Source organism: Vicugna pacos, chromosome 5, assembly GCF_048564905.1.
Source record: "Vicugna pacos chromosome 5, VicPac4, whole genome shotgun sequence".
NCBI lineage: Eukaryota > Metazoa > Chordata > Mammalia > Artiodactyla > Camelidae > Vicugna > Vicugna pacos.
The window spans coordinates 215093-241635 of NC_132991.1; the positions used below are offsets into that span (position 1 = coordinate 215093).

At 36.8% G+C, this 26543-nt stretch overlaps 1 protein-coding gene across 1 annotated transcript in view; it reads left to right on the top strand.

The window, feature by feature from the left end:
- Window positions 1-26543, top strand: part of LOC102545325 (pleckstrin homology domain-containing family H member 2) — a 93174-nt gene that overhangs the window by 32368 nt on the left and 34263 nt on the right. The window contains 10 exon segments of the mRNA XM_072960710.1: window positions 2031-2106; window positions 3455-3549; window positions 4155-4299; window positions 10379-10515; window positions 10621-10731; window positions 10896-10982; window positions 12302-12460; window positions 19824-19904; window positions 23817-23868; window positions 23871-23995. Coding sequence (XP_072816811.1) covers window positions 2031-2106; window positions 3455-3549; window positions 4155-4299; window positions 10379-10515; window positions 10621-10731; window positions 10896-10982; window positions 12302-12460; window positions 19824-19904; window positions 23817-23868; window positions 23871-23995 — 1068 coding nt within the window.

Here is a 26543-nt window from a genome sequence, read left to right on the forward strand (position 1 = left end):
TCCTGTGTATCTAGAATAGACTGAAATTTCTTCCATTGAAACACTGATCATTAATACAATAATTTTGTGATTCTTCTTTGGAATCGCTAGATTAAAAAAAATCTTCCTATATTTGAAACAAAGTGAAATTATTCTGTTTGTAGATTTAAGTTTTCCTTCACATATGGGCATAATTTAACCTTTGGCCTCCAGAGAATCATATGGGTTATGGGATTTTGGGGGGTTTTGGAGTCATGTTCTGTTATTATTTTTTATTTAGTGATGAATGCAGTTTTAAGTAAATTAAGGCAACTATGTTTTCCTACTATAAATCCAGACCTTGAGATGTATCTGCTCACTCTTACTTTTAAAAGAACATTTCATTGCAGTGCCACATGAAACCATCTGCAGTTTATTACTGAATTCTGGATAGCATAAAAAATTGGACGTTATTGGCTTGTGAACCTCTGGAATTCCAATTATGTTACCCGTTAGGCAGTCAGGAGTTGAAATTTTGCCTCTTTTATTATGTTGAGATTTTCAGAGATTTAGGTCCGGCTTTCAAGTACGTTTTCTTTGGCAAGCCATTTTGACTACTTTTTTTTGCCTTTCTTCTCCTTGTCTTCTGAAGCTATCCAGTCCTGAAAAAGTAGCATTGCTTTATAAAAGCCTTCTAGCAGACTGGCCAAGTTTGAGGTGTTATTTCTGTTTGTTAGGGAAATTCAAGTTTCAAGGAAAAGAGAAATATTGTAGTTGCCTCACTTTATGAGAGTTCAAGGATTTTTAAGAGTTTATTTTCAGGCACAGCCCATCCTCATTGAACTGGAATATCATTCAGAAATACAGTCGTCACTCTCGTGGGACAACAGGTGATGATTCAGCAGCCCCTCTGAGAGTCAGCTCCTTAGAAACAGGTGACACCCACTGTCCCTGGTCCAGTGGCTCAGCTCGTCCTCTCCTGTCTGCAGGGACTCTCTGCTTCTCTCACTGCTGCCAACTGCTCTCCTTTGCTCTCTCATGGCTCAAAGGGCCTCACGTCTTCTACTTACTGCCTTAATTTTGTATGTCTTTTCCACTCTGCTGTGTGTCTCTCTGTGTCTGTCTCACAATCATGCTCTCAAAGAAACTGCACTTGATTCATTCGTTCAGCCACTCTTCAACCTAAAGTGTCTCAGATGGTTAGAGATCTCATGCCTGTTGCTTCACAGGCCACTGGCTACCACGGTCCCGAGGAGGACTGCCTTGCTGCCCACTGTGTCCTGATCCAGGCAGCTGTCCAGGTTAGGTGCCTAACAAACTCAGGACATGGTGATCGATGCCTTAGGAACAAACTGGAGTCTCTTTTCTCACAAGGGACAGGGCTGATAACCTTCCGGTACCCTTTTCAGAAATCTCTCTCGGAGAAGAAGAGAAGCAAAATAACAACCTACTTTTGGATCAAGATCATGTAAAACCATTGCAATTCTCAGATTCACTTATTATTTGACCTCAGGTATTTCTTCTGCTTCATCGAAGTGTACATTGAAATATAAAGGTGATAACACCTAATCCTACTCTGTGCTTTCTGACTTCACATTCTAGCTTTCTTTTTTCTTTAACCATATTCTAGAACAATTGAATATTAAAGACAATTTTTGTGTGAAGTCAATGATAATGAATAGTTTCTGAATTCAAGTTACACCATTCAAGGTTTTCCCTTTTTGTTTTTCCTCTTTAACCATGTTCTAAAATGGTGGAATATTAATGGTGGTGCTTATGAGTAGTCAGTAATTGCAAATATGCTTTCTCTCACCTTTTTCCTGTCTCTTTGAAAAAATTTAATATACTGAGCAAAAATTTGGGAACAAAGATAAATAATGGAATGACTAATGGATGGAAAACATTTCTGCAGTGCTGTTCATAGTGGCATATTTTAGTTGGCACTGATGACAGTTTTATAATAATGCTGTACTCGGGTGAATATTAAATGAAGAACAAATGAAAAACATGTGCACTGAAAGTAATCATTTCTTTGCTTCAAATATCCAGCTTAAATCTCTCTTTTACGTTAGGAAAGCAGAATTTATGCTGTAGCCAAATCAGGCATTCGAATGTCTGAGGCCTTCAATTTGGAGACTGTCAATAAAAGTAAGTGATTTTGCATGCTACAACATGAATAAACTTTGAGGACATTATGCTAAGTGAAATAAGCAGTCACAAAGGATGAACACTGTATGAGTCCAGATCAGATGAGGTATCTAAAGTAGTCAAATTCTTAGAAACAGAAAGTAGAGTTGTGATTATTAGGGGCAGGGAGTAGGGGGGAGCAAGGGGAAGCCGAGTAGTTGCTTAAGTGGTATAGAGTTTCAGATCTGCAAGATAAAAAAGTTCTGGAGATCTGAATCGCAACTATGTGAATGCATTTAGCACTGAACTGTGCACTTATAACTGTTTAAGATGGTAAATTTTATCTTATGTGTTTTTTACTGCAATAAAAAAAAGTTAGAAAGAAATAAGTGATTTTGTTTTGCCATTTCAGTAGCCAAGAACTTCCTGAATGTCTAAAGTCATTGGAATAAACACAGCTTTGCAAACTTTAGAAAATGCTTTTTAAGGTTGCTGATTTGTATTCTAAAATTGAAAGTCTTGTTACTCAGTATAGGGACACGCATATATGTTCAACTCTCATGCAGCGAGTACCTCATGTTTTTACCTAAAAGAGCCTAAAGCTAAGAAACTGTGGAGTTTCAGCTGTTTAAGTGGTAAAAATATCTGTCTCTGTGTCTTCTTTTCCCGGAGTTTAAAGCACATTCCTATGAAAACCATAGGAATCTTTACACAATGCTATAAAAATTATTATAGAAATAACACATGTCCCTTATGAAAAATAAAACTAAACAACAGAAAACTGTCTGGAATAAAAAGAGAAAAATTTCTGAGGTTCCTTCTACCAGACCCCTCCCTATCCTGCTGCTAATCCATATCTTAGAGGTAAGTAACCACTGTGTTCCCTTCCTTTTCAGCTCTCTTCAGTTCTTGCCATTCAGGAAATCTATTCTCACCTTTCAACATGAGGTTCACCTGAGACAGGTTTAAAAGTGGCGATGTTTTAACACCATGTCTGTAACAGGGTTATGAATAATCAGAGAATAGCTTCATAGGGTACTGCTTGCTGAGTGAGTCAGCAGGTGTTTGTACTCATTTCTGCCCAGCCTGAGCTGGATGGAGACACTGAAGAATTAAAAGCTAAGACCCTTGCTCTCAAAGAGCTTACAGTCTAGTTGGGGAACCAGCACACTTGAGGAAATAATGAACCATGTAAGAGTATATAATAAAAATTCTAAATGCCATGATTCTTAGACTCTATAATGAATATCACGTGTGTTAATCCAATTTCTCTTTCATTGGAAATTTTGCTAATTCACATTCATAAGAAATAGATCTAGGTGCTAGTTAGAAGGCTTTTTAAAAGAAATTATTTTGTTTTCTGTTTCAGATTCTGTTGCAATGCTTTCCTGTACCACATCAGGACTTTATACGTCTCTGATATACAAGAACATGACAACCCCAGTATACACAACCTTGAAGGGGGTAACTCATTATTGTTACTGTTAACATCTGGTCCTCTTCATGATAGATCAAGAAAACTGTTTATTCAAGCTCCAGATTCCATTCTTGATTTTTACATGGACTCTCCCTTTATAGAGAGTTTTAGTAGTTCACACTAACATAAAATATAAAAAGAGACGAAATGGAAACATCTGGAGAAGATACTCTTATCACAGTATTAGAGGTCTGATGGGCTCCTGTTTTGTTATGCTACATGTGAGCCTCCACCCCTCCATAGCTGTTCCTTGTTTAAAGGGGACATTATTAATGAGGTACCGAAAACTCCTAATATAAAAAGATCTTTGTGTCACGGCCAGGGCTCTCCTCCCTTGCGTGAAGTACCTAATTAAAATAAGTATCACCAGGTATTAACAGCCTTACATTCTTAGGAATCTTTTATAATTGACAGATGTCTTTTTTGATCAGAATTTGGGATTTAACAACATGACTTTGATAATGGCAAAATATATTCTTGTATTCCTTTTCAAAAACGTATTCCATAACTTCTTCTGATAAAACATCTTTATATCTAAAAAAAGAAGTGACCTTGGAGGTGGACACAGGGAGATTGTTTTTCTTTTCCTTAGAAGGCGACCCAGATAAGCAGCAGCCCGTTCCTGGATGACTCCTCTGGGTCCGAGGAGGAAGATAGTTCCAGATCCAGCTCCCGGACTTCGGAGTCAGACTCCCACAGTCGGAGTGGGCCAGGCAGCCCCAGGGCCATGAAACGAGGTAAGGGAAAGTCTCAGGCATACAAGACGACTCCAAAATCAGAATATTTAATGGGAATTTTATCTCTGTAATAGGACTTAAAAAAAAATCAAATTCCTGGCTTTCAATCATAGTAAAAAGAGAATTCACTGAGGACTAAGACATGTATATTTTAGTTCTAATTCTTTTCTTAATTCTCTGTATGATTACGGACAAGACTGTCTTTTTTTTTTTTTAAACCTTATTTTGTCTGTAAAAGAGAGTTCATTTCATTATAGGAATGAAGTAAGATACTTGGCCAAAATGAGGTTTTTTCTTTTATAGTTACTGCGTGATTTTTGGATAGTTTATGGGATAGACTTATTCCAGCTAAGTTTCTACACTGCTAAATGGCAGAGACTACACCTAAAAATGTGGTAGTTAATCTGATAGTAAGATGGAAAGTAACAAAAGTTTACTTTGGGCATGTCTATAATTTTTAATGGATTTGGAAGAAATTTTTTGCATATGTACAGGTTATAGAGAGCACTAATCACACTGAATGACATCTGTATTTTACAAAAGTCTTTGATGCAGCACAGTATATTGGTTTTCAGACTGTGTTCCACGGAACCCCTAAGTACTCCCAAACCCCTCAGCTTCCACTGGAGCTGTTCAGCTCTCATAGGGTTAATATTTGAGGCTGCCATTGGTCTCTTTGCTAATAGCTTGCCCCTTTGACAGCCTGAATGAGATTATATCACAATTTTGCTCTTTAAAACACTGCAAGGACGCCTTATAATGATGATAAGACACTACGTGATCCTTTGATGTCTTTGACTTCATTTCCTCCTTTTTCCTCTTACTGAGCTCTGGCCACCCAGACCCTCTTGCTGTTCCTAGAACATGCCATGCGTGCTTTTATTTCAGGCTCTTTATCTTGATTGCTTGCTCTCCCAGGTGTTCTTCCCCCAGATGTCTTACTGGCTGATTCCCTGACCTCCTTCAGTGCTGTGCTCAGGCACTGCCTTCTCAGTGAGACCCACCCTGACTGCACCATTCAAACGCAGCCCTTTCCCCTTCTCCAGCTGCTAGCCCCTCTGCTCCCTTTAATCTGCGCTCTTTTATTTTTTCACAGCTCTTACTGTCTGTTTTTTTGCCTGTCTCCTCTACTAGAATCTGTGTTCCATGAGGGCAGAAGTTTTTTTGTTTTGTTCTCTACTCTATCCCTAGCACCAAGGTTAGTGCCTAGTGCTCTGGCCTAGGGGCTGGGAGCCTGAGATTTGCACTCCAGCATCGCTTCTGTCTAGCGGTTTGGCTTTGGACAAACCCTTTATTCTGTGGACCTTAGTCTCCTTAGAGAGTGTGGGCTTGAACCAGGAAGATCTCTAAGGTCCTTTGTCAACTTAAATTTCTGTTACTCTTTAAAAACTAAAGATACTACTATTATCACAGCCGTTACTTGTCTTAGTCAAATAAATAAGAGGAATGATACAGTGACATTGTCCTAAGGTGTCCCTTAAATGTTAATAAACGCTCTTTAAAAAATTGCCAGATACTATAATGAATAGTGGCCTAAGTCCTTGATTTTATTTAATATATTCAAAATCTCCAGTTGTAGTGTCTCTCCAAATGTGGCTTGCAACTCGCAAGTGGTTTTCTAAAATGGCAAGTGAATTATTGTGAAAAATGTTCCCTTGAATTTTACATTAGAGCTGCTAGAAAGTGAAATGGTCTGTTTATATCTTTAAGTCTTAATTGCTTTTTTTATGAAAGATTAAAAAAATCTATAAGCCAGTAACATTGGACTTACATGAAGAATACTACTAAAATTGTGTGTGTTTTTTTAATGTGATGTTACTTTAAAAATAATTATAAAAATTAAGTGATTTAAGGTGTGATTGTATAAATCTTTTTTTTTTTTGAAAATTTTAGACCTTCTTTAATAGTAACCTTTCTTAAATGAACCAGGATTACAGACACCAAAAGGAACCTGTCGATTTACAGTTACAAACTATGATTATAACAGGAGACACCCATGTGTCTGGATTGGAACTCCAGATAATCCAGATAAAAATGAGAAAAAAAAAAACAACTAAACTTATTAACACTGATAATATAGTTAACAAGTTTTGTCACCCACACTCTCTCAAAGGAATTACAAGTTTTAAAGAAGGAAAAGCTGTAAAATAAATGTAAACAAGGTATTTCTAGATTAGATGTAATACATCAAAGACCCGTATAGGGATCTGGGAGTAATTTAATCTCATCAGACTCCTTTTGGAAAACATATTTGTTTACCGTATGTAGTAAAGTGTGTTTTATAAAACGATAGTTTAACAATGGGTTCAAATTTCCTTGTAGCTAAGGCGATGTTTTAGATCTTAAAAAAAAGTCTTATAAAATATTAGTTCTGTGAAAGTTCTAAGTCAAACTGTGACTCAAATCAATGTTAGGATACTGCCTCACAGCAACAATCATCGTAATAAGCAGCTATAAGGTTTAAAGTATTGATAAATGCTATCCTATGATTCTTTTTAAGTTTCTGCTTTCATTAACCTCTATATATGATTAAACTTCTGAGCAAGAATCATATGCTGCCGCTTGTTGGGGAAAACATTTTTATTTTAAAATAGTAAACAGAAATATGTAATATATAGGAAACTCCTCTGCTTTTAGTTTTTTCTTTTCTTTTGGTATAAACAATAACGCAATCCAAGTTGAAGCACAAAGCAGAAACTTGAAAAAAGAACAATGATTACAAGTAGATGTCCCCCTGCCCCATGCAAATATCCATGAAAACTTTTAAGGGCTGCTTGTGTAGGTACCTTTGGAAAGTTCCAAAGCCAGTATCTGGCTTTTAAGTTTGAACAGGACTATTTTGAACTGTAGATTTATCAACAGCTCCTTGCTTCCCATTCTAATTGCTCTAAGAGCTCACTATATACTTTAAAAAAGCCCACTTCCTAACTTTACACCTTTACTCTCCTGAAAACCTGTTTAAAAAAACCAAAATGGGAGATGATCAGAGCAGAAATATTATTAACACTTGTGTCCAAACAGGTAGGCTACTACCAGTTGATTGTGGTTACTCCAGGAAAATTGAGGTGAATAGGATAATATTACACTATATCACAAACCCATAATCAACAGGTTAAATATTCTACATTATAAGGAATCTTATCGGTTATCAGTTGGAGGTCTGGGATGGTTTGCCTAGTTCTCTCCCGGTTGCTACAGCGCAGATCCACAAGTAGAAATTACATTTACACAACTTAAGTTTGCAAATAGCTCTCCATAGATAGTTAGACAAGGCCTAACAATCCAGTAGTTTAAGCATTAAAGACAATTAAACAGTGATTTACTTTAGTTACAAGTAAAGGTTTTTAAGAAGAGAGGTGAGAAATTGAAGAGAAGAAGGAGGGGAGTAATCTGGTTTATAAGCTGAGCATATTTACTTTGCTCTAATTCAGCTGCAGAAGCTTCACAAGTTGAGCACTGTACAAGTGCTGATTTTAAAAAAAATGCACTAAAATTAGTTTCCTGCGAACATTTTCATATACTGAAAACACCACATGATTTGTAACACTTTGAAAAATATATTCAATCCACACCGATTCTCATATCCTCTCAATGGAAGGTACCATTATTTTACACAGCTCACTATTGCTTCTAAGCTAGAAAAGCCGCAGACCAACATGCTTGACGTTGTTGGGGTTGTGCAAGGTAAGCCACTCAACGAGTTCGAAAAAATGATGTTCTGATTTTTCCTCCTATGTTGTTTTGCTAAAATAACATCAAAAGATATGCATATAAGACTACTGAAAAAAGATCACTTCAATTTACCATCATTAAAACTATGAGAGCTGATTAAGGGATTTGTGTACCAAACATATATTATCAGTTTTAAAACTTGCTGAAATTGGTTCATAATATAAAAACATTTTACCCATGAGGTGGTTATTTTAAGTTATTTTTCTGAGGAGTCAGACAGTTCCAAGTCGTTTTGGGTACACTTTAGCATGTCCTCAAATAAGGCAGGCAAATTGTTGCATACACTAAAAAATGATGAAAAAATATTAAATCCAGAACCTCATCTATTAGAATCGTCACTAAGTAATTAAATGCTACCAGTAATTAAAAATTGGTAATGTTAAGATTTAATATTTGAATTTAAAAATCAGTAAAATCTTAACTTATTTTACCTCATATTTCACAGTGTTGGCCAGATCTTAGCTGGATTAAAACACTTAACTGTTAAAACTGTACAGCAAAACCTTAGAGAAAGTGGACAACTACAAATTACACCACTGGATTGAGAGAATGTCTTTCACACCAGGTCTTTTCTCTTTCTGTTGGAGCAGAAAACTAAAATAATCATTTTAGCCCCACCTAGCCTTTTAGAAGGAAAAGGCTCAAGAGCACACAGGTTCATTTTCCTGATGACAATAAAAAAATTCTATCCCTAAAAAGGTCTAACTCCATGAAAGCTCAGAATTGACCATTCTAGTTAGGATTAACAACAAACTTCCTCCACATAAGATTTAAAAAGCAAAACTGAAGTATGCTATCTAAATTACAATACCACTCAATACACATTACGTATTTAAAAAGTAAAGTTAATTCTAATGATAAAGTCGGAAATTCCACTGACAATGAAATCTTTAGCACTTAAAAGATTTGCTCATTGTTATGTTTTGGTTTAAACAACCTCTTCTGAAATTAGAGACTTTGGTAAAATCTCAAATTCAACTGGCAAGGATTTTCAAAGATAACCTGGACCCGTACTTTATAGATTTTTATGCGAAGTTTTTCTTCTGGTCTCGAAATGAAAATAGATCTTTAGGGAGAGAACAACTTGCCCTCCCCAAACTACAGAGCACATTATGGCATTCATGTTCTGAATTTAAATTTGGCTTTTGGGGTGGGGGAGGCGAAACTTCCTTAAAAAAAAAAAAAGGCATAAGACTCCCTTAGGGAAAAACCTACTTAAAATGGAAGTTTGAAGCCTGGAATAAAACTTTGCTTCTGTTCGGAGAAGGGGGGAAGAAAAGGCCATTATTCCGAGGGGAGGAGGACCGGGGCAGGGGGAGCGGCGGCTGCGGGCGGTAGGACCGCGCGGACGCCGCTCGCCCCGCAGCGCCGGCGCGGGCTCCGTCCGGGCAGTTAGAGGCGCGCCGGCCACGCCGGGCAGGGCGCTGTCAGCCTTAATCTGCGCGCTGACGGGCAGCGCGAAGCCCGAGCTCAGCCCGCAGGAAGCACGACCAGTGAACCCATATTGCTTTGACAGTTGCACTCATCTAGAAATAATGCAAAACGCTATTTAGATGTATATATCACGACCCTGTGCTCTAGGAAGAAAACAATCTAATGAGGGGCTGGGAGTCTGCTCGCCGACAACCAGCGGTGGGGAGACGTGTGGATGCATGCCCGAGAGCGCTTCCTCGGCTTCCCCTCCCCCGTCTCGCTCGCTCTCCCCTTACAGCTCCTCGTGCTTTACTCGGTGGGAGCGCCGCGTCAGAGCCGGCTTGAGGGAACTGGTCTTGGCCTCAGAGGCTTCGGTAAAGAATTTGAAAATAGACGGGAAGCTCTTCCAGGAAGTTAGCTCGTGACGGTCGGTGCCTGACGGTCCACTCTGCCCCCGGGGCTCCGAGTGAGGCTGCCGCCCGCCGCCTCCGGCCAGAGTCCCCAGCCCGCCCTCGACGCGCGGCCGCGGCCCGGACTCCCCCGCGGCCGCCCTGATTGTATAAATCTTGATAAATTAAGATTCAGTATTTGTTTGCCTATATGCCAATATGTAAATATGCATATTTTAATCCTTAATAAAAGATACTTCATTAGGCTATTACATACACTTTATATATGTAAAAATAGCTGTGCTTATAATCATATCAAATATTATTCATGTTCCTTTGACTTCCTTGGGGATTTGCATGGTAAGATCCTTACCCTTTAGTTCTGTTTTCCACTTTAGTGTTCTTCCTGGCCAAAGGCATGGAATAAATCTAGTCTAGGAAGGTTTATGATTTAGGAATAGCTGTATTCCTTAGAGAACTGACAGCTGGCATTTGGACCACCCAATTATTAAATACTGACTTGGTTTATTTCTTTATTCATCTAGGTGTGTCTCTCTCTTCTGTGGCTTCTGAAAGTGATTATGCTATTCCCCCAGATGCTTACTGCACAGACACAGAGTACTCGCAGCCAGAGCAGAAGCTCCCTAAAACTTGCTCGTCTTCCAGTGATAATGGGAAAAATGTAAACACTGAATCAGGTTTTTTTTTTTTTTTAACATTGATGAATCTGTTAGCTTGAGCCTCCAAAGGGACGCTTAAATATTTTAAAAAATATCTCTTTAATTAGGAACCACTGGAAAAATCTGGCTATTTATTAAAAATGAGTGGTAAAGTCAAGACTTGGAAACGGAGATGGTTTGTTCTTAAAGGTGGTGAATTACTTTACTACAAATCTCCGGTAAGTGGAAAGTATTTGTTATTTAGAACTGAATTCATAGAACTGTAAATCAAATTGCTGATTGATTTTCGATTTTCTTCAGTGTAACACAATTAGACAAAACATTTCTTATTATGACTGTTATAGGTAATCAATTTGCATTTGATTTTCTTCATTTCATACAGAGTGATGTAATTAGAAAGCCCCAGGGCCATATTGAACTTAGTGCGTCCTGCAGTATTTTAAGAGGAGGTAACAAACAAACAGTTCAGGTACTTTTTTTTTTTTTGTATCATGCAGAATTCAGTTCTTAATTATGCAACAGAGTGGAGATTGGATGATTCAGTGTTTTGGTTTATTTTTACTCCATTTTGAGGTCAGTTTGATGCCTCAGAAATGTGTGAAACCCCAAGTTAAAATTAGAATATAAGCTAAGTTTATGTTAACTCCCCATTATACTTTCTTTGCCCTTTATCCTTTAGACTGTCCTCTCTCCATACTGACCCTCCCAGTCAATCTCAGTTCTCAAACTGTCAAGTTGTTTTAGCAGAGGGTTATTTGATAAATGAATTCCCAGTAAGATAATCATAATTTAACTAAGTTCAGGAATTTTTGCATTTTAATACAGAACCAGAAAATGGCAGTTCTGTGAACTTCAGATGCTGTAGCACCTAAGTGGGAAAGATACTGGTGAGCAGAAGGGCTGTTCTAGGTCCCACCAAGTCACACCATAGGGGTAGCTGCTGTCCATTTCACCCACATGTAATGCCAGTCTTGCCAGAAACCTTTGTTAAAAAAAAAAACAGGCTGTTGAGATAGTTTCGTATATGTGATTTAAATTTGAGAGCCTTTAGTTCTGAAATGCCTTCAATAATCACTATTTTCTTATTTTGCTCTTTTGGAGGGTGGAATGCAACACTTACTAGAAAGATACATTAACAGTGCTTCCAGTGGGTAACATCAGAGAACTGCCCAAAAATGGAGAAAGAAGACTCAGGGAAAGCTTTGTCTTGGAGCATGGCAGATAAAAATCGTTTACAAGCTTCTGAAATATTTGAAATTTTTGAAATGAGGCTTATTTGAGCCTGAGAAGTTGGGAGTTTGTAATATCTAATCACATCTTCTAAGAATCTCTTCTTCTATAAATGTCTTCTTATTTTACTTATTATAATTGATTTTCTCATTTCCATAACCGAGAGCGCCTCTTTATTTGCTTAAAATGTGTTCTTTTACTACAGTCTGCAATCATTCTGCTCATTTCCACAACTAGGAGCCTGTAGCACATTTAAGGGAGAAAATGAAAATATCGTGAATAAACAAGATAAAAAATCATGACCCAAAAGCTTAATACTATGAATAGTTTTAAAGTAAACAGAAGTGGAAGAAAATTATTTCAACAAAAAGTTGTCATTCTCACAAAAGGGTTAAAATATGCTAAATGATTTATGAAATCATTTATTTAGAACCTAGGATTCAAAGTTTAGCATGTTTGATTCCTTGTTAGATAGTGATGTTTGAAGAATGGACAAGGAAATGCTAATAATTCTAAAATCTTCAATTCCTTTCCTCTCTCTTTCTCATCCCATTCTAGTTGACCACTGAAAAACACACATACTATCTGACTGCAGATTCTCCCAATATATTGGAGGAATGGATTAAAGTGTTGCAGAATGTTCTTCGAGTACAAGCTGCCAACCCACTTTTCCTGCAGCCTGAGGGGAAACCAACAGTAAAGGGATTGCTCACCAAGGTGGGAACTTTACATGCCTACTAGCAACGTGCCTGAACAGAATTAGCCCCACTGATCATGAAAAGTGGGCATCAGAGAATATGTATATTGACTATTTTATATGATCTTGGTAAGAGTGTTTTAAGTATGATACCAGAGATAAAAAACATAAGGATGAAAAATGACAAAATTGACTACTATATAAAAAAAATGTAAATGTTCTTACTATCAGAAATTCTCTAAGCAGAATTTTAAAAAGACAGATGAGAAGCTTTTAAAAGGTATTTGAACCATGAAAAATAAGCATTTTCTAATCAGTGAGTAAAGGCTAAATACCAGTGGGGGTTGGGGGATGTGGAGGAACAAAGGACACAGTGGGAGAGAGGTAGAGCTAGTAGAGATAAGGAGAAATACATGATCAATAAGCACTTGGGAAAACATTTTACTATCACTAATCATTTTCTTAAAAAGGGAAATTTGAAGTAATAGATATTTTTAAAAATCTGGTCGAGGGAAGACTTTTTTTAAAAGTATGAAATGCAGAGGGGGAGGGTATAGCTCAGTGGTAGAGCATATGCTTAGCATACACGAGGTCCTGGGTTCAATCCCCAGCACCTCCTTTAAAAAAGAAAAATCAATCAATCAAACAAACAAACAACCTAATTGTCTCCCCACTGCGGGTGAGGGGCGGGAGGGGAAGGGAAAAAAAAGTATGAAAGGCAGTATTGACACAAATTAAGAAACTTGCTAGTGAGAGTATTACTTCTGAAGACAATTTGGCAATGTCTTGGCCTAAGTGTTTACTCAGTAAGTATTTTTGAATGAACAAATAAATGAATGAGTGTTAAATGTCTTAAAAACATATATACATATCCTGTGATCCACCAATCTCAATCTAAGAAATTTATGCTTAGGAAATTATCTTAATTTGCAAAAGATTTAAGTATTTCCATCACAGCGTGGTTTATTTTTTTCTTAGTTAAAAAAGTTAGATATAATTAACATATGTTGAAATGCAGATCGTAAGTGTAGCGTTTGTTCAGTTTTGACAGATACTTACTGTCATCCTATCAAGATATAGAACATCTCCATTACTGCAGAAAGATTACTTGCATATCATAGTTTGTAAGAAAAACTGGAATCAACTTAGATATAGACTAGGGGATAGTTTAAGTAAACATTTAAATAATCAGATAGTGCTTTTTACTATGCATTTTAAATGTTGTAAAAGAATATTTAATGTTTTAGAAATATGTTATGATGTATTGTTAGGTGATAGAATAAGTACAGTATTATATTGTTATCCCATTTTTGGTAAATGTATTTGTAGAAAAATGACTAAGAAATATACTCAGATATATTGGATATCTCTATGTGGTTTTACTTCATTTTTTCTTAGTTCTATTTTCTAGCTTTTTTAGTGTGAGTAAGTATTGATTTATGCTAAGATGAATATTATTTTTAAATTTTAGAAAGTTCAGTTGGTCACTTTTAGAACAATACAATAAAATACTTACAAAATATTATATAAAAATAATCTCTACATAAGCACTCATCACTTGTGTGCTTTGTTTATGTAAGAAGTGAAAAGTTTAACTGTGGGTGGGCTATGCCACCATGTAATTTATACTTAATATTAATGTGGGGATTTAGTTGGGTGCTCTTCAGTAATATTTACTAAGACTGACCAGCTACTCTAAAAGTAAGAGAAAAAAATTCACCAGTACATTGAACAAAGAGATGCACTATTTTTTTTTCCAAAATATTACATTACCACGAAAATGTCTTTTCAGTTACTGATGGGTTAGAGAATTTACCCACTGATGGATATTGCGCTAATTTATATTTTCCAACAAACAAACAGTGCCACTTTAAATCGCATTCTTATTCTAATACATAATAACTAGTTGTCTTCTTGTTTCAAGGACTATGTATATCAAACCGTAGACTTTAATATAATCTCATAGCTAAATGTTTGTTACTTCTTTCACAGTTAGTGTTTTTGTTTGTTTGCTTGTTTTTGATGTATCGTCATGGCTTCTCAATTTCTGCTCCTGTTACATTTCTGTGGTTCCCTGCTTCCCATTTCACTGTTGCATTTTGAATGAATATAAGTTCATGGGATTATCAGATGTCTAAACCATTAGGGTTTGCAGACAGGGTGCTTATTAGGTTTCCTTCCTGCCATGTGTGAAGGCTTGTCCACCCCCATACTTTCACCTATAAAGTCTTATAAGAGAAAAACTCCTTCTGAGTGACTGTTTCAAGCTCACATGCCAGTTACAATCCGAGATACTGCAGATACTGAAATGCTTGAGGGGAGGAGCCTTTTTAAAATTGTCACACTGTTATTATTAAGTACAGAAATATGTAGGTAGATATTAAGAACTTGACTAATTTGATTCTGGCTAGTCACTCTTGCAACTTTTATTTTAATGCTTAGGCAGAATATTTTCTATATAAAAGTTCATTTATTTAAAAAAAACAATCTATTGAGCAGGCATGGTGGGAAGGTATAGTGCAGGGGCTAGACTTGCAGAAAGGTGAGGAAGGATGGTATTTATGTTTGTGGGGCAATGAGTAAGAGCATTCAGATGTCCCCAGTTTTCTTGATGAAGATGGCTCTATTCCACAATTTTATGAGAGCGAAGATAAGGACTGAGAATAATAACTGAAGTAGAACATGCCCAAGGACAGACAGAACGATCGAGCATTGTTATTGAGGACCCACTTGTCTTCAGTGATCTGAGTTCATCTTGATTCTTTTTCTCTAAGATGCCCAGAAATAAGAGCAGAGAATTTACATTGTAGGGATGTGAGGATCATCATTTTTTTCTAACATTTTATTATGTGAATTCTCAAATATGCATAGAAGTCAGAAGAATATTTTGCAGTGAACACCCATATTCCCACCACCTAAATTCCACAATAACATTTTACTTGCTTTATATATATCAAGATGATGATTTAATTTTAAGATGTATTTACTTTATTTTTATTTTATTTATTTTTTGAAGGGGGAAGGTAATTAGGTTTATTGATTTACTTATTTTTTTAATGGAGGTACTGGAGATTGAACCCAGGACTCTGTGCATGCTGACCAGGCACTCTACCACTGAGCTATACCCTCCCCCCAAGTTGATGATTTTAAATCAATTGTGTTTTATTATGGGCATTTTCAAACATCTGTGAAAGTAGAAGGAATAATAGAATCTTCATATATTCATTACCCAGTTTCAGCAATTATTAACTATGGCTAATGTTATTTCTTAAAACCTCCCATTACCTTCTCTTTCTTCCTACACTCTCCGCTGGATTACTTAAAATCAAATGGAGGTGAAGTTTTGTTGAGTGGATTTGTTGAAAGCATAGGAATGCAACATAATCACAGTCCACAAGAGTTGTTTTGTGATCAAACATTGGATCCAAGGTTGATGGAGAAGTAAGAGAGGCCAGGAGGGAAATGATAAACTGGAATAAAATAGAAGGATCGAGGACTTAAAAGTTTTGAATGAGGTAGGAGAATAGGAGAGCAGGCAAGGAGAAAGGGAGCTGCGGGGAAGGTTGAGCTCAGAAAGTAGAATGTAAATTTTAGAAGTGAAGCAGTTCCCAGTGAAGGAAAAAGGACCAGGGTGTAGCCAAGGGGATGGATGGCAAAAATGGAGGGATAGTTAGCAAAGGTTTTTGCAAATGAAGAGAGCGAGGAACTAACTGTGAGTTAAGATTGGAGAGAGGTGGTGTAGCAAGGAGGTGAGGGCAGGAATTTAGGAGCCAGGCTGCATGGGCTCACATCCTGGCTCTGACACTTGTGTGACCTTGAATAGGTTACTTAAAGGCTCTGTGCCTTAGTGTCCTTATCTGTAAAGTGAGAATAATAATAGTGCCAACCTCACAGGATATTGGGTAGATTAAATGGAATTATTTAAGCATGTAAAGTGCTTTAGAACAGTGCCCCATCATCATAAACACTCCAGATATACTCGCTATTATTATCATGAGAGTTTCACCTAGATGCTGAAATCAACAAGGCAGGTGGCAGGGTTTGTGGTGGAGAAGGTTACAGGCATGAAAATATAGGAGAGGAGAGAAAACCATGGGAACTTATGTTTTGTGCAGTGACAACAACTAATCAGGATATGATATATGGTTTGTCATCAAAGTTTCAGACCTTTTTTCTTAATTCTTATTTTTTTATTGAAGTGTAGTCAATTTACAATGTTACTTTCATGTGTATAGCAAAGCAATTCAGTTATACATACACATTTTTTTCAGATTCTTTTCCATTACAGCTCATTACAAGAAATTGAACATAGTTTCCTGTGCTATACAGTAGGTCCTTGTTGTTTATCTGTTTTATATATAATAATGTATATTTATTAACCCCAAACTCCTAACCTATCCCTCCCTACCTTTGCCTGCTGGTAACCACAGTTTGTTTTCTATCAGAAATTACCTTTGTTATAGATGCAAGGTAAAAAAATTATTCTTTCAATTACTTAGTTCACCAAAGCCTTGAGGTCTGAGACTGTCTTTAAATCTTCCCGAGGATTCTTCCAGTATAATTTGCTTTACTATGATTTTTTCAGAATAAGTCAGAGTTGGAAGAAATCTTAATCCAATTAGATTTACATAAAATGATAGACCTGTGTTTTTAAAACACAGCTTTTACAGTGAGTTGGCAAAGGTCTTCGTCAATTTGTAGTTCCTCAAAGGCACTCATTGTTCTATTTAAAGATAAGTCATTTCAGAAGTATATTCTATATAGCCAGATGCTTTATGCTCCAGTTTTGGTGAGACTCCTTTCTGGAGTTTGTTTAAAACAACAACAAAAAAAGCCTGCATAACACAAACTATTTAAAACTTCCAGGCTATTTGTCTGTAAATATATGTTTCTAAATTTAATTAAATTGAAGCATATCTTGCCAAATGAAACATTTTTTTCTTTTTCCTAAGCGACATTCTAAATCTGTCAAACTTTTAGATGGTGGAGTTATCTGTTTGTTTAAACCATAGCTTTGAAAGCCCAAAGGCTGGCTGCCTTTGTGGGTTTAAATGAAACGTGTTTCACTTCTCCCTGTGCATAGTGAGGAAGAAGCTGTCGTTGAGTAACAGCTGTTATCCTTTATTTACATTTTCTCCTTTGGTCATGGCGACAGCCTGAGTGAGGTGTTCAATAGTCCCATGGTAACAGCAGAAATTGGGAGGTTAAGTCAGTCGCCTGAGAACATCCATCCAGTACGTGGCAGAACTGCAATTTAAGCCTTGATCCTTTTGACCTCAGAATGCAAGCCTTCTCTGCTATCTTGACTTACCGACTGTAAAATCTACAGTGGCAATAGTTGATACTCTTCTCAATATGGTACTGTCAGAACAGTCCACATAAGTGATGTCATTACAAGAGCCCTGCAGATACGTGTGCTTCCCACCGCACGCGCTGCCCCTCCCCAGTGACGTCTCCCATTGCTCGCTCAGTCTCAGACACAGGGGCCCACACCATCTCAGGGCCGGCGCTGGCTGCTTCCCTTGTCTGGAGTGGTTTTCTCTTCTTAGGTGATTGCATAGCTCATCTGCCTCCTCCGGGGCCTGACTCAGTGTCCGTGGCCTTCCTGACCACCTTTTTATTTTATTTTATTTTATTATTTTTATTGAAGTGTAGTTGATTTACAATGTTGTGTTAGTTTCTGATGTACAACATAGTGATTCAGTTATACATACGTGTGTTCTTTTTCATATTCTTTTCCATTATAGGTTATTACAACCTATTGAATATAGTTCCCTGTACTATAACAGTAGGACATTGTTATTTATCTGTGCTTTATATAGTAGTTTGTATCTGCTAATCCCAAACTCCTTATTTATCTCTACCTCCCCCCTTCCCTTTGGTAATCATAAGTTTGTTTTCTATGTCTGTGAGTCTGTTTCTGTTTTGTAAATAAATCCATCTGTGTTGTTTTTTAAGATTCCACACATAAGTGATGTCATATGGTATTTGTCTTTCTCTGTCTGACTTACTTCACTTAGTATGATCATCTCTAGGTCCACCCACGTTGCTGCAAATGGCCCTTATTTAAAATTGTAAAACATGTCACCCCTTCTCCAAGTGCTTCCTTCTCCTTTCCTGCTTTATTTTTCCCTTTCATATTTATCACCATGGGCAAGCAGGACAGCAGAATGTTGCACTTTAGTTGTACTGGCCAGTGTCTTGGTTTCCAAGTGGCAGTGCTACCCAGACTGAAGCCCACTCTGACTACTGCAGGAGAGGGTCAAGCCTCAAGGTGGACATTGGCATGCTGCCAGGGTAGTAGGCTAATAGGGCAAGCTCAACCAGGCACACCACATTCTGGGTCTGGCGCACCAGAGCCTGTTATAAATCTTACCCACTGGTGGGAATCAGGTTTGGGGGGGGTTTCTAGGCTTGGGGGTGAAGCTGGGACTGTCTGGCAAAGATTTGCAATGCCTGTACCTGGGCAGGACTGGGATAGGGAGGAACTCACAGTGAAGGTCTTCATAAAGCCACCAAATGATGAAAAACCTTCAATATTCAATACAAATTTTGGTAAAATGTTTTTACACACACAGACACAAAACACATGTACATGTGTAAAACTCTGTGTTCTTGATGAAGATTCATAGCACACTGCTGTGTTACTTATCTGTCTTCCTCACAAGGCAACGAGCTCCTTGAGGAAGGAGACTGTGTCTCATTCATATCCATATCGCCAGTACCTAGACCAGTCTCTGACTATTCAGAGTCAAGAGCTAGATTCAAATTCCATCCCAGTCACTTAACATAGTTCCTGACCTATAGGAAGCACTCAATATATAATAATAGTTTTTAATATGATTTTATTATTTTGTGTGAATCCTTCTGGAGAAGGCATAAAATGTGTATGTTCCGTGTATGGTTACTTCTGGAGAAGGCATCAAATATTTTGAACAAATGAACCTTTTACATTTTGGAAATCACTAGAATTCTCAGGTTTCATTCTTTTGTTTCTAACATTTGGATGTTAACCTAGAGAGCCATAGGGTTATTGGAAATCTGTGGAATGGATATGGAATATTATTGGATTATTAGTAATATGGAAACTATGAAATATACCTACTTGTGAAACTGACATCTCTGAATCCTCAGTCCTAGGCATAGTACTTGACATATAGTAAACTTCTGTTAGATGTTGAATGGTGAGTACCAAAGCAACACACAAACATGCTACTACTATAACAGGTAAATTTTAAACAGCATTTGGGCAGTCTAGTTGTAATATCACTTATACCTTGAGCAAACTGGATAGCTGAACAGCTTCGAACTGAGTGTATAAACCATACTTCAAGGTGTCAGAGTTCTGAGCTACGTTTGTAATTCTTTGAAATATGATTTCAGGTGAAACATGGCTATTCCAAGAGAGTCTGGTGTACACTTATAGGAAAAACATTATATTATTTTCGTAGTCAAGAAGATAAGGTAAGTATGTATTTTTAATATGTGAATTAGAAGACTTTTGTTTGTTTGTTATGGCTTCAAGTTTTCCTGTTCATTGTTCTGTTGCTAGCTCAAACTTTAGAATTTTTGGTAAGGTTGAAATTTTGCATAAAATATACTACTAAGGTAATCATAGACCTGTAAGTGTCTTAATTCTTTATAAGCCTTAGCAACTCTTCATGAGTGCTTCTAAGACCTAGAGGAGAAGTCTTCCTCTACCCTTCTGTCAACCATCAATTTATCCTATTTCTGACAGACTAGATCAGGTTGAATGAAAGGGAACAGCAGGCTAGGAAAGAACTAGGGAGGGAAAAGGATCCAGTCCTGTCCCAGGCCCTTGAATCCCTACACACCACTTATCTGTGCATCCATCTACCTATTCATATCCCATTTGTTCATTTTAACTAGTCTCTTCCCCCAAAGAACTTGAGTTATCTCACTTTTCAAAGCGAAAAGATGGATATCTTCCAAAGGAGCAGTGTATGCCTGACTATCAATATGAACACTCCATGTCATTTTTGGATTGCTGAAACGATAAGAATTGAACCAACGTGGGTCAGGAGTACTTGCATCAAATAAAATGCCACCTCCACAGAGCAGCAGCCTGTGACTGATGACTGTGTTAATGAGACTAAACTTCTTGGTCCCACGACCATGTGGGTCAGTTAGTATTTCTGTGTTGTTTTCACAGCCTGAGCTCTCAGTTCTGACTAGCTGTGTTTAAAATGCATGCCGTTGTTCTCAGTATTGCTCATGGAATGAGACTTAGCACAGCACAGCACAGCCATTAAGAATGATATCTCTGAAGTAATGTGGGAATATGCTCATAAAATGATGCAAGAAAATAAGTGCAACATCAAACTGTATGTTCAGTATAACCCTAACTTAGTTGTCAGTCAGGGAAACAGAAGCCACTCCGTTTATTTCGGGTATAACTGTTTTAATGTAGAATTAAGAACATACATAACTTTTAGAAAAGTTACATAACTCTTAGAAAAGTTGAGGGAACAGAGGTCAGAGAAGAAGATTCGAGAAGTCAGCACTGACAGTCTGAGCACAAAGCGCAGAGGCAGCTGGTCCTCGGCAGTTTACTGGGATGCCTCTGTGATGCTCACGTCAGCCCAGGCACCTGACTGCAAGTGTCTTGGGAGAATAGTGACTCCTCATTCACCCTTACCTTCCATGTTACATGCAAATTCTCTCACAGGCGAGCTCTAACTTGGGACCATATAGGGAAGGGGATTCTGACAAATATAGTTCCCAACTTCATTTCTGCAATTACGGGTAGACTTTAGAAGAGGGAAGTTGAGATGCTGAGTTTATAATTCTCAGTCCAGTGCATCTATGTAACAATACACCAGCAGAAAGATCAGAAAGAATTGTACCAAAATTATCTGCGGCGGGAGAATTGTGGATGATTTTTTTTCCTCCCATTTTTTATACCTTTCTATATTTATCAAGTTTCTATAATAAACATATGTTTTATAAATAGAAAAATAATTTAAAATTTGCTAAGAGAATAGAATTTTAATCTCACCAATAATAATAATAGTAATAATAATAATTTTTATTATTTAATGAAGATGCATAGCATTGGTCACAGGAGGAACTAGTTAGAAGAATGTAGATAGATGAACAGAAATTGACTATAATTACTGGAAAACTATTGAGAATGCACGGAAGGGGTATAAGCCTACTTCATTTTGTGCAATAGATGTTTCAGAAACCATTTGTCTTTAAAAAGACAAAATGTCTTTTTAAAAATTCAGTGAAAATATTTAAAGGCACCACATCTATTCACTGTTTATGGAGCCATGATGAGTCCTTTGGTAAAAGGAATAATCGTCTTTAATTATTGGAGCAGATGGAACCTTGATTTTCATATGATTGGACATGCCTGAAGCACACAATTAGGATGGTATTGTCATGTATTATAGTGGAATTAATTTTCTTTATCCCATTTTTAAAGCTTACTTTTTATTTATTAGTGTGACTTTCCTGCCCTGTTATTTAGCTTTTGTTTTACTACCTGTCTTTTTCTGAACGTGTAGATAAGTTAATTTCGCATTTTTCCTTCAGAACTAAACATTCTTCATTCAGTGCCCAGAATAATGCTTTGCACATAGTAACTACTCAGAAAATAATTGTTATTAATTTGATGGGGAAAAGCAATGTTTCTTATAAAAGACAACTCATTTAATTAAGTGAATTAATTTTTTACTGTTGATCAGCTATTAGGTAGATATTATTACATTTTAGATAAGATACCTAGGTAAGATGTCACTTAGAAACTGACATTTAATTGGGTTCTGAAGGAAGTAAAAGAGGCAAGAACATTCCAGGCCAAGGGGACAGCAGGTGCAAAGGCCCCGGCAGGAGCAAGTCTGGTGTGTTTGAGGGAAAATGAGAAGGTAAGTGTGACTGGACTGGAGTCCGTTAGGGGCAGAGTAACAGGAGGTGAGATCAGAGAAGTAACGGGGACCAAATTGCATGGGGCCTTATCAAAGGAAGGACTTTGGCTTTTACTCCAAATAAGATGAGAAGCCATTGGAGGTTTTTGAGCAGAACAGTGACATGATCTGACCTTATCTAACAGGAACACGCTAGCTACCGTCTGAGAGAATTAGGAGGAGACTGGTTAGGAGGCTGTTAATAGTAATCCAGGTGAGAGATGATTGTCGTTTTGTGGTAGCAATGGAGGTGTGAGAGGAGACCAGATTCTGGATATATTTTGAATGTTTTGGTGACAGGACTTGCTGACTGAAAGAGTATGCGAGGTATGGGATATGAAAGAAAGAAAAAGGTCAAGGTTTGACGATGCCAAGGTTTTTGGCCTGAACAGCTGGAAAGATACAGTTGCCAACAACTGAGATGGGGAAGACTGTGGAGAGCAGGCGGGGAGGACTTAGCAGGTGGTGTTTGAGACGCTGTTACACATCTAAGTAGAGGTAGTGTGAGTCGTTCGTTATCCATCTGGGAGAGGCTAATACATCCTGGTACTAGTCATGAGCTTGGATGAGATCACCCAGGGGAGTGAGTGTAGATGGGAAAAAAGTCCAAGCACTGAACCCTGGGCCTGAGCATGAAAATGTAAGATGGTAAACGTCTTTGGAGTTAGAATGAACTTTTTTAGACTGCAATTGCAAACCTGACCAAATATTTTAGAAGCTGTACATGTAAAGCAGCCTATATATGTTCCTTGAATAAACATACTTAATTAAAGCAAAAGTTTTAAAACAAGCTAAATATTCAACACAGCAAATGATTGTTTTTGTCAGTAAAAGAGTAGGTAAAATTTAATGTAAATCATTTTAGGATGTTTTTCTTATCCTTAAATTAATATGGAAGAAATCATGGCATTTTTTTGGTGATATATTATGTATGTATAAATAGCCTCAAAACCTTCTCATTTTTTGAGGTTCAGAGTGATAGTTAATCACACTTCTTCACATCAGCTGTTAACCTTGTTACTTTTTCTATGAATAGTATTGAGACTATGTCTACAATTGTCCTTTTGATCCAGTAGCTTAATCAGATCAATTCTATGGGGAAAAAAAGCCAAGTGACTATTGTGACTGAATAACCTACTTGTTTGACTAGGTAGTGGGTCACTTTAGTCCAAGTGAATAATTCAAGCCGCTAGAGAAGTAGAGAAGTAGCTTCTTGCTTTTTCCACAGAAGTTAAATGCCTGGTATTCAAATTGTTCTTTATATTACTATTGGCATGTTGGTTTTGGCCACTACTTTTTTAACAATATGGATAATCCAGTTACCTCTAGGCATTCATTTTGAAAAGAAAGCTTTATAAAGGTAGGAATGAAAAGGATGATGAAAAATTTTAGTAGGAAGAGATTTAGAAAGTGCCTTCCTTACAATTACCGATATTTACTTTAGTTTCCTTTAGGTCAGATCAAACTCTGGGAGGCTAAAGTTGAAGAGGTTGACAGATCTGTGATTCAGATGAAGATTATGAAGCCAGTGGGCGAAGTCTGTTATCCACACATTACACTATTGTGATCCACCCCAAAGACCAAGGGCCGACATATCTCCTGATCGGATCCAAGCATGAAAAGGTCTGTGAGGACTAATTGCTTGACTTGGAATGATTTAGACTATTATTAAGTATTGGAAATAATTTTCAAATGATCGTAAGTACAATCAAAGATTTACATATAAATTTGTTGGACATAGCATTCTTTTAGAAATAATTTTATTTCTGATATATTTCAAACACAAAATATAACAGACAGCCTTTTTTTACTTAACAGATGCTGGATTTCATGGTATTTTTTAATCAATGTGAAATTAGTAACCAGCTAACTGTTCATTGGTATGAAATTGATTAAATAAATATATGTCCATATAATAAAATATCCGCAGCCTTGTATCTCTTTTTTATAAAGAATTTCTAGCAATAAGGAAGTGTTTATACAATGTTGGTAAAATTCAGAAACTATAATTATCTTTTTTAACCTGATCTCAATTTTCACTGTGAAAATATAATGTACATGTATATTTTAATAGAAAAAAATGCCAGTATATTTTATATTTGGGGAGAAGAAAAATAGGTTCTTTTCTTTCTTTATTTCTTTCATACAAAAGCTATAAATAATATATACAATTGAATGTCTTAAAAAGAATTATGCACTCATGAAACTGTCACCACCATCTATGCCACAAACCTATCCATCACAAAAGTTTCCTCTCAACTTCTTTTTTATTATTATTATTTTGTGTGTGTGTGATAAGAACTACTTAACATAAGATCTACCCTCAGTAATTTTTAAGAATGTAACACAATATTGTTAACTATGGGCAGAATGCTATGCAGTAAACCTCTGGGACTTACTCATCTTGTTTAACCAAAACCATGTACTCTTTGATTAATGCCTCCTGTTTCTGCCTCCCTCCAGCCCCTGGCAACCACCATTCCACTCTCTGCTTCTATGAGTTTGACTATTTTAGGTCTATCATATAAGTGGTATTATGTGGTATTTGTTTCTCTGTGTCTGGCTTATTTTACTTAGCAGAATATTTGTCTTCCTGATTCATCCATGTTGTTGCAAATGGCAGGATTTCCTCCTTAAAGGCTGAATAATATTCCATTGTGTGTATACACCACATTTTCTGTATCCATTCATCCATCGATGGACACTAGGTTGTTTCCATGTCTTGGCTATTGTAAATAATGCTGTGATGAGCATGGGGGTACATATTATCTTTCTGAGTTAATGTTCTATATAAATTTATATTAAAAGCTTCCTGAAGATAAACACCCAGAAGTGGAAATGCTGGATCATATAGTAGTTCTATTTTTAATTTTTGAAGAACCTCCATACTGTTCTCCCCAGTGGCTGCACCAGTTTACATTCTCGTCATCAGTGTGCAAGTTTTCCCTTTTCTCCACATTCTCACCAACATTTGTTATTTCTTGTTTTTTTTGTTTTGTTTTGTTTTTGAGACTAGCCATTCTAATGGGTGTGAAGTAACTCTTTGTGGTTTTGAGTTGTATTTCCCTGATGATTAGTGATGTTGAGCTCCCCTTCATGTACTTGGCCATTTGTATGTCTTCTTTGAGAAAATGTCTGTTCAGATCCTCTGCCCATATTTTAATTGGATTGTTCATCTTTTTTGCTGTTGAGTTGTATGAGTTCTTTATATGTTTTGGATATTAACCTCTTATCAGAAATATGATTTCTTGTGGGAGGTGGGTATAGCTCAGTGGTAGAGTGCTTATTTAGAAATATGATTTGCAAATATTTTTTCCCACTCAGCCGTTTGCCTTTTCATTTTGTTGATGGGGTTTTTTGCTGTGCAGAAGCTTTTTAGTTTGATGTAATTTCACTTGTCTATTTTTGCTTTTGTCACCTTGTTTTTAGTGTCATATCTAAGAAATCATTGCCAAGACCAATGTCCAGAAGCTTTTTCTCAATGTTTTCTTCTAAGAGTTTTATAGTTTCAGGTCTGATGTTTAAATCTGTATTCTATTTTGAGTTGATTTTTGTATATGGAGTGAGATCAGGGTCCAGTTTCATTCTTTTGCATGTAGATATCCAATTTTCCCAACACCATTAATTGAAGAGACTTTCCTTTACCTGTTCTGTATTCTGGGCACCCTTGTCAAAGACTCAGTTTACCATATATGTATGGGTTTATTTCTGGGCTCTCTATTCTGTTCCATTGGCCTAATGGGACATTCATTAGGCCCATTGATGGGCCTAATGTCTATTTTTATGCTGGTACCATACTATTTTGATTACTGTAGCTTTGTGATATATTTTGAGTCAAGGAAGTATGATCCCTCCAGCTTTGTTCTTGTTGCTCAAAATTGCTTTGGTTATTTGGGGACTTTTATGGTTCCTCATGAATTTTAGGATTTTTTTTTCTATTTATGTTTTTTAAAAAATTGGGGTTTTGGAAGGGATTGCATTGAAACCCTGTGAGTTGCTTTGAGTAGTATGGACATTTTAACAATATTCTTTCTTGCAATCCATGAATGCTGGATGTCTTTCTATTTATTTGTGTCTGCTTTAATTTCTTTCATCAGTGTTTTGTTGTTTTTGGTGTACAGGTCTTTGCTTGGTTAAGTTGTTCCTAAGAATTTAAATTTTTTTTTTCTGG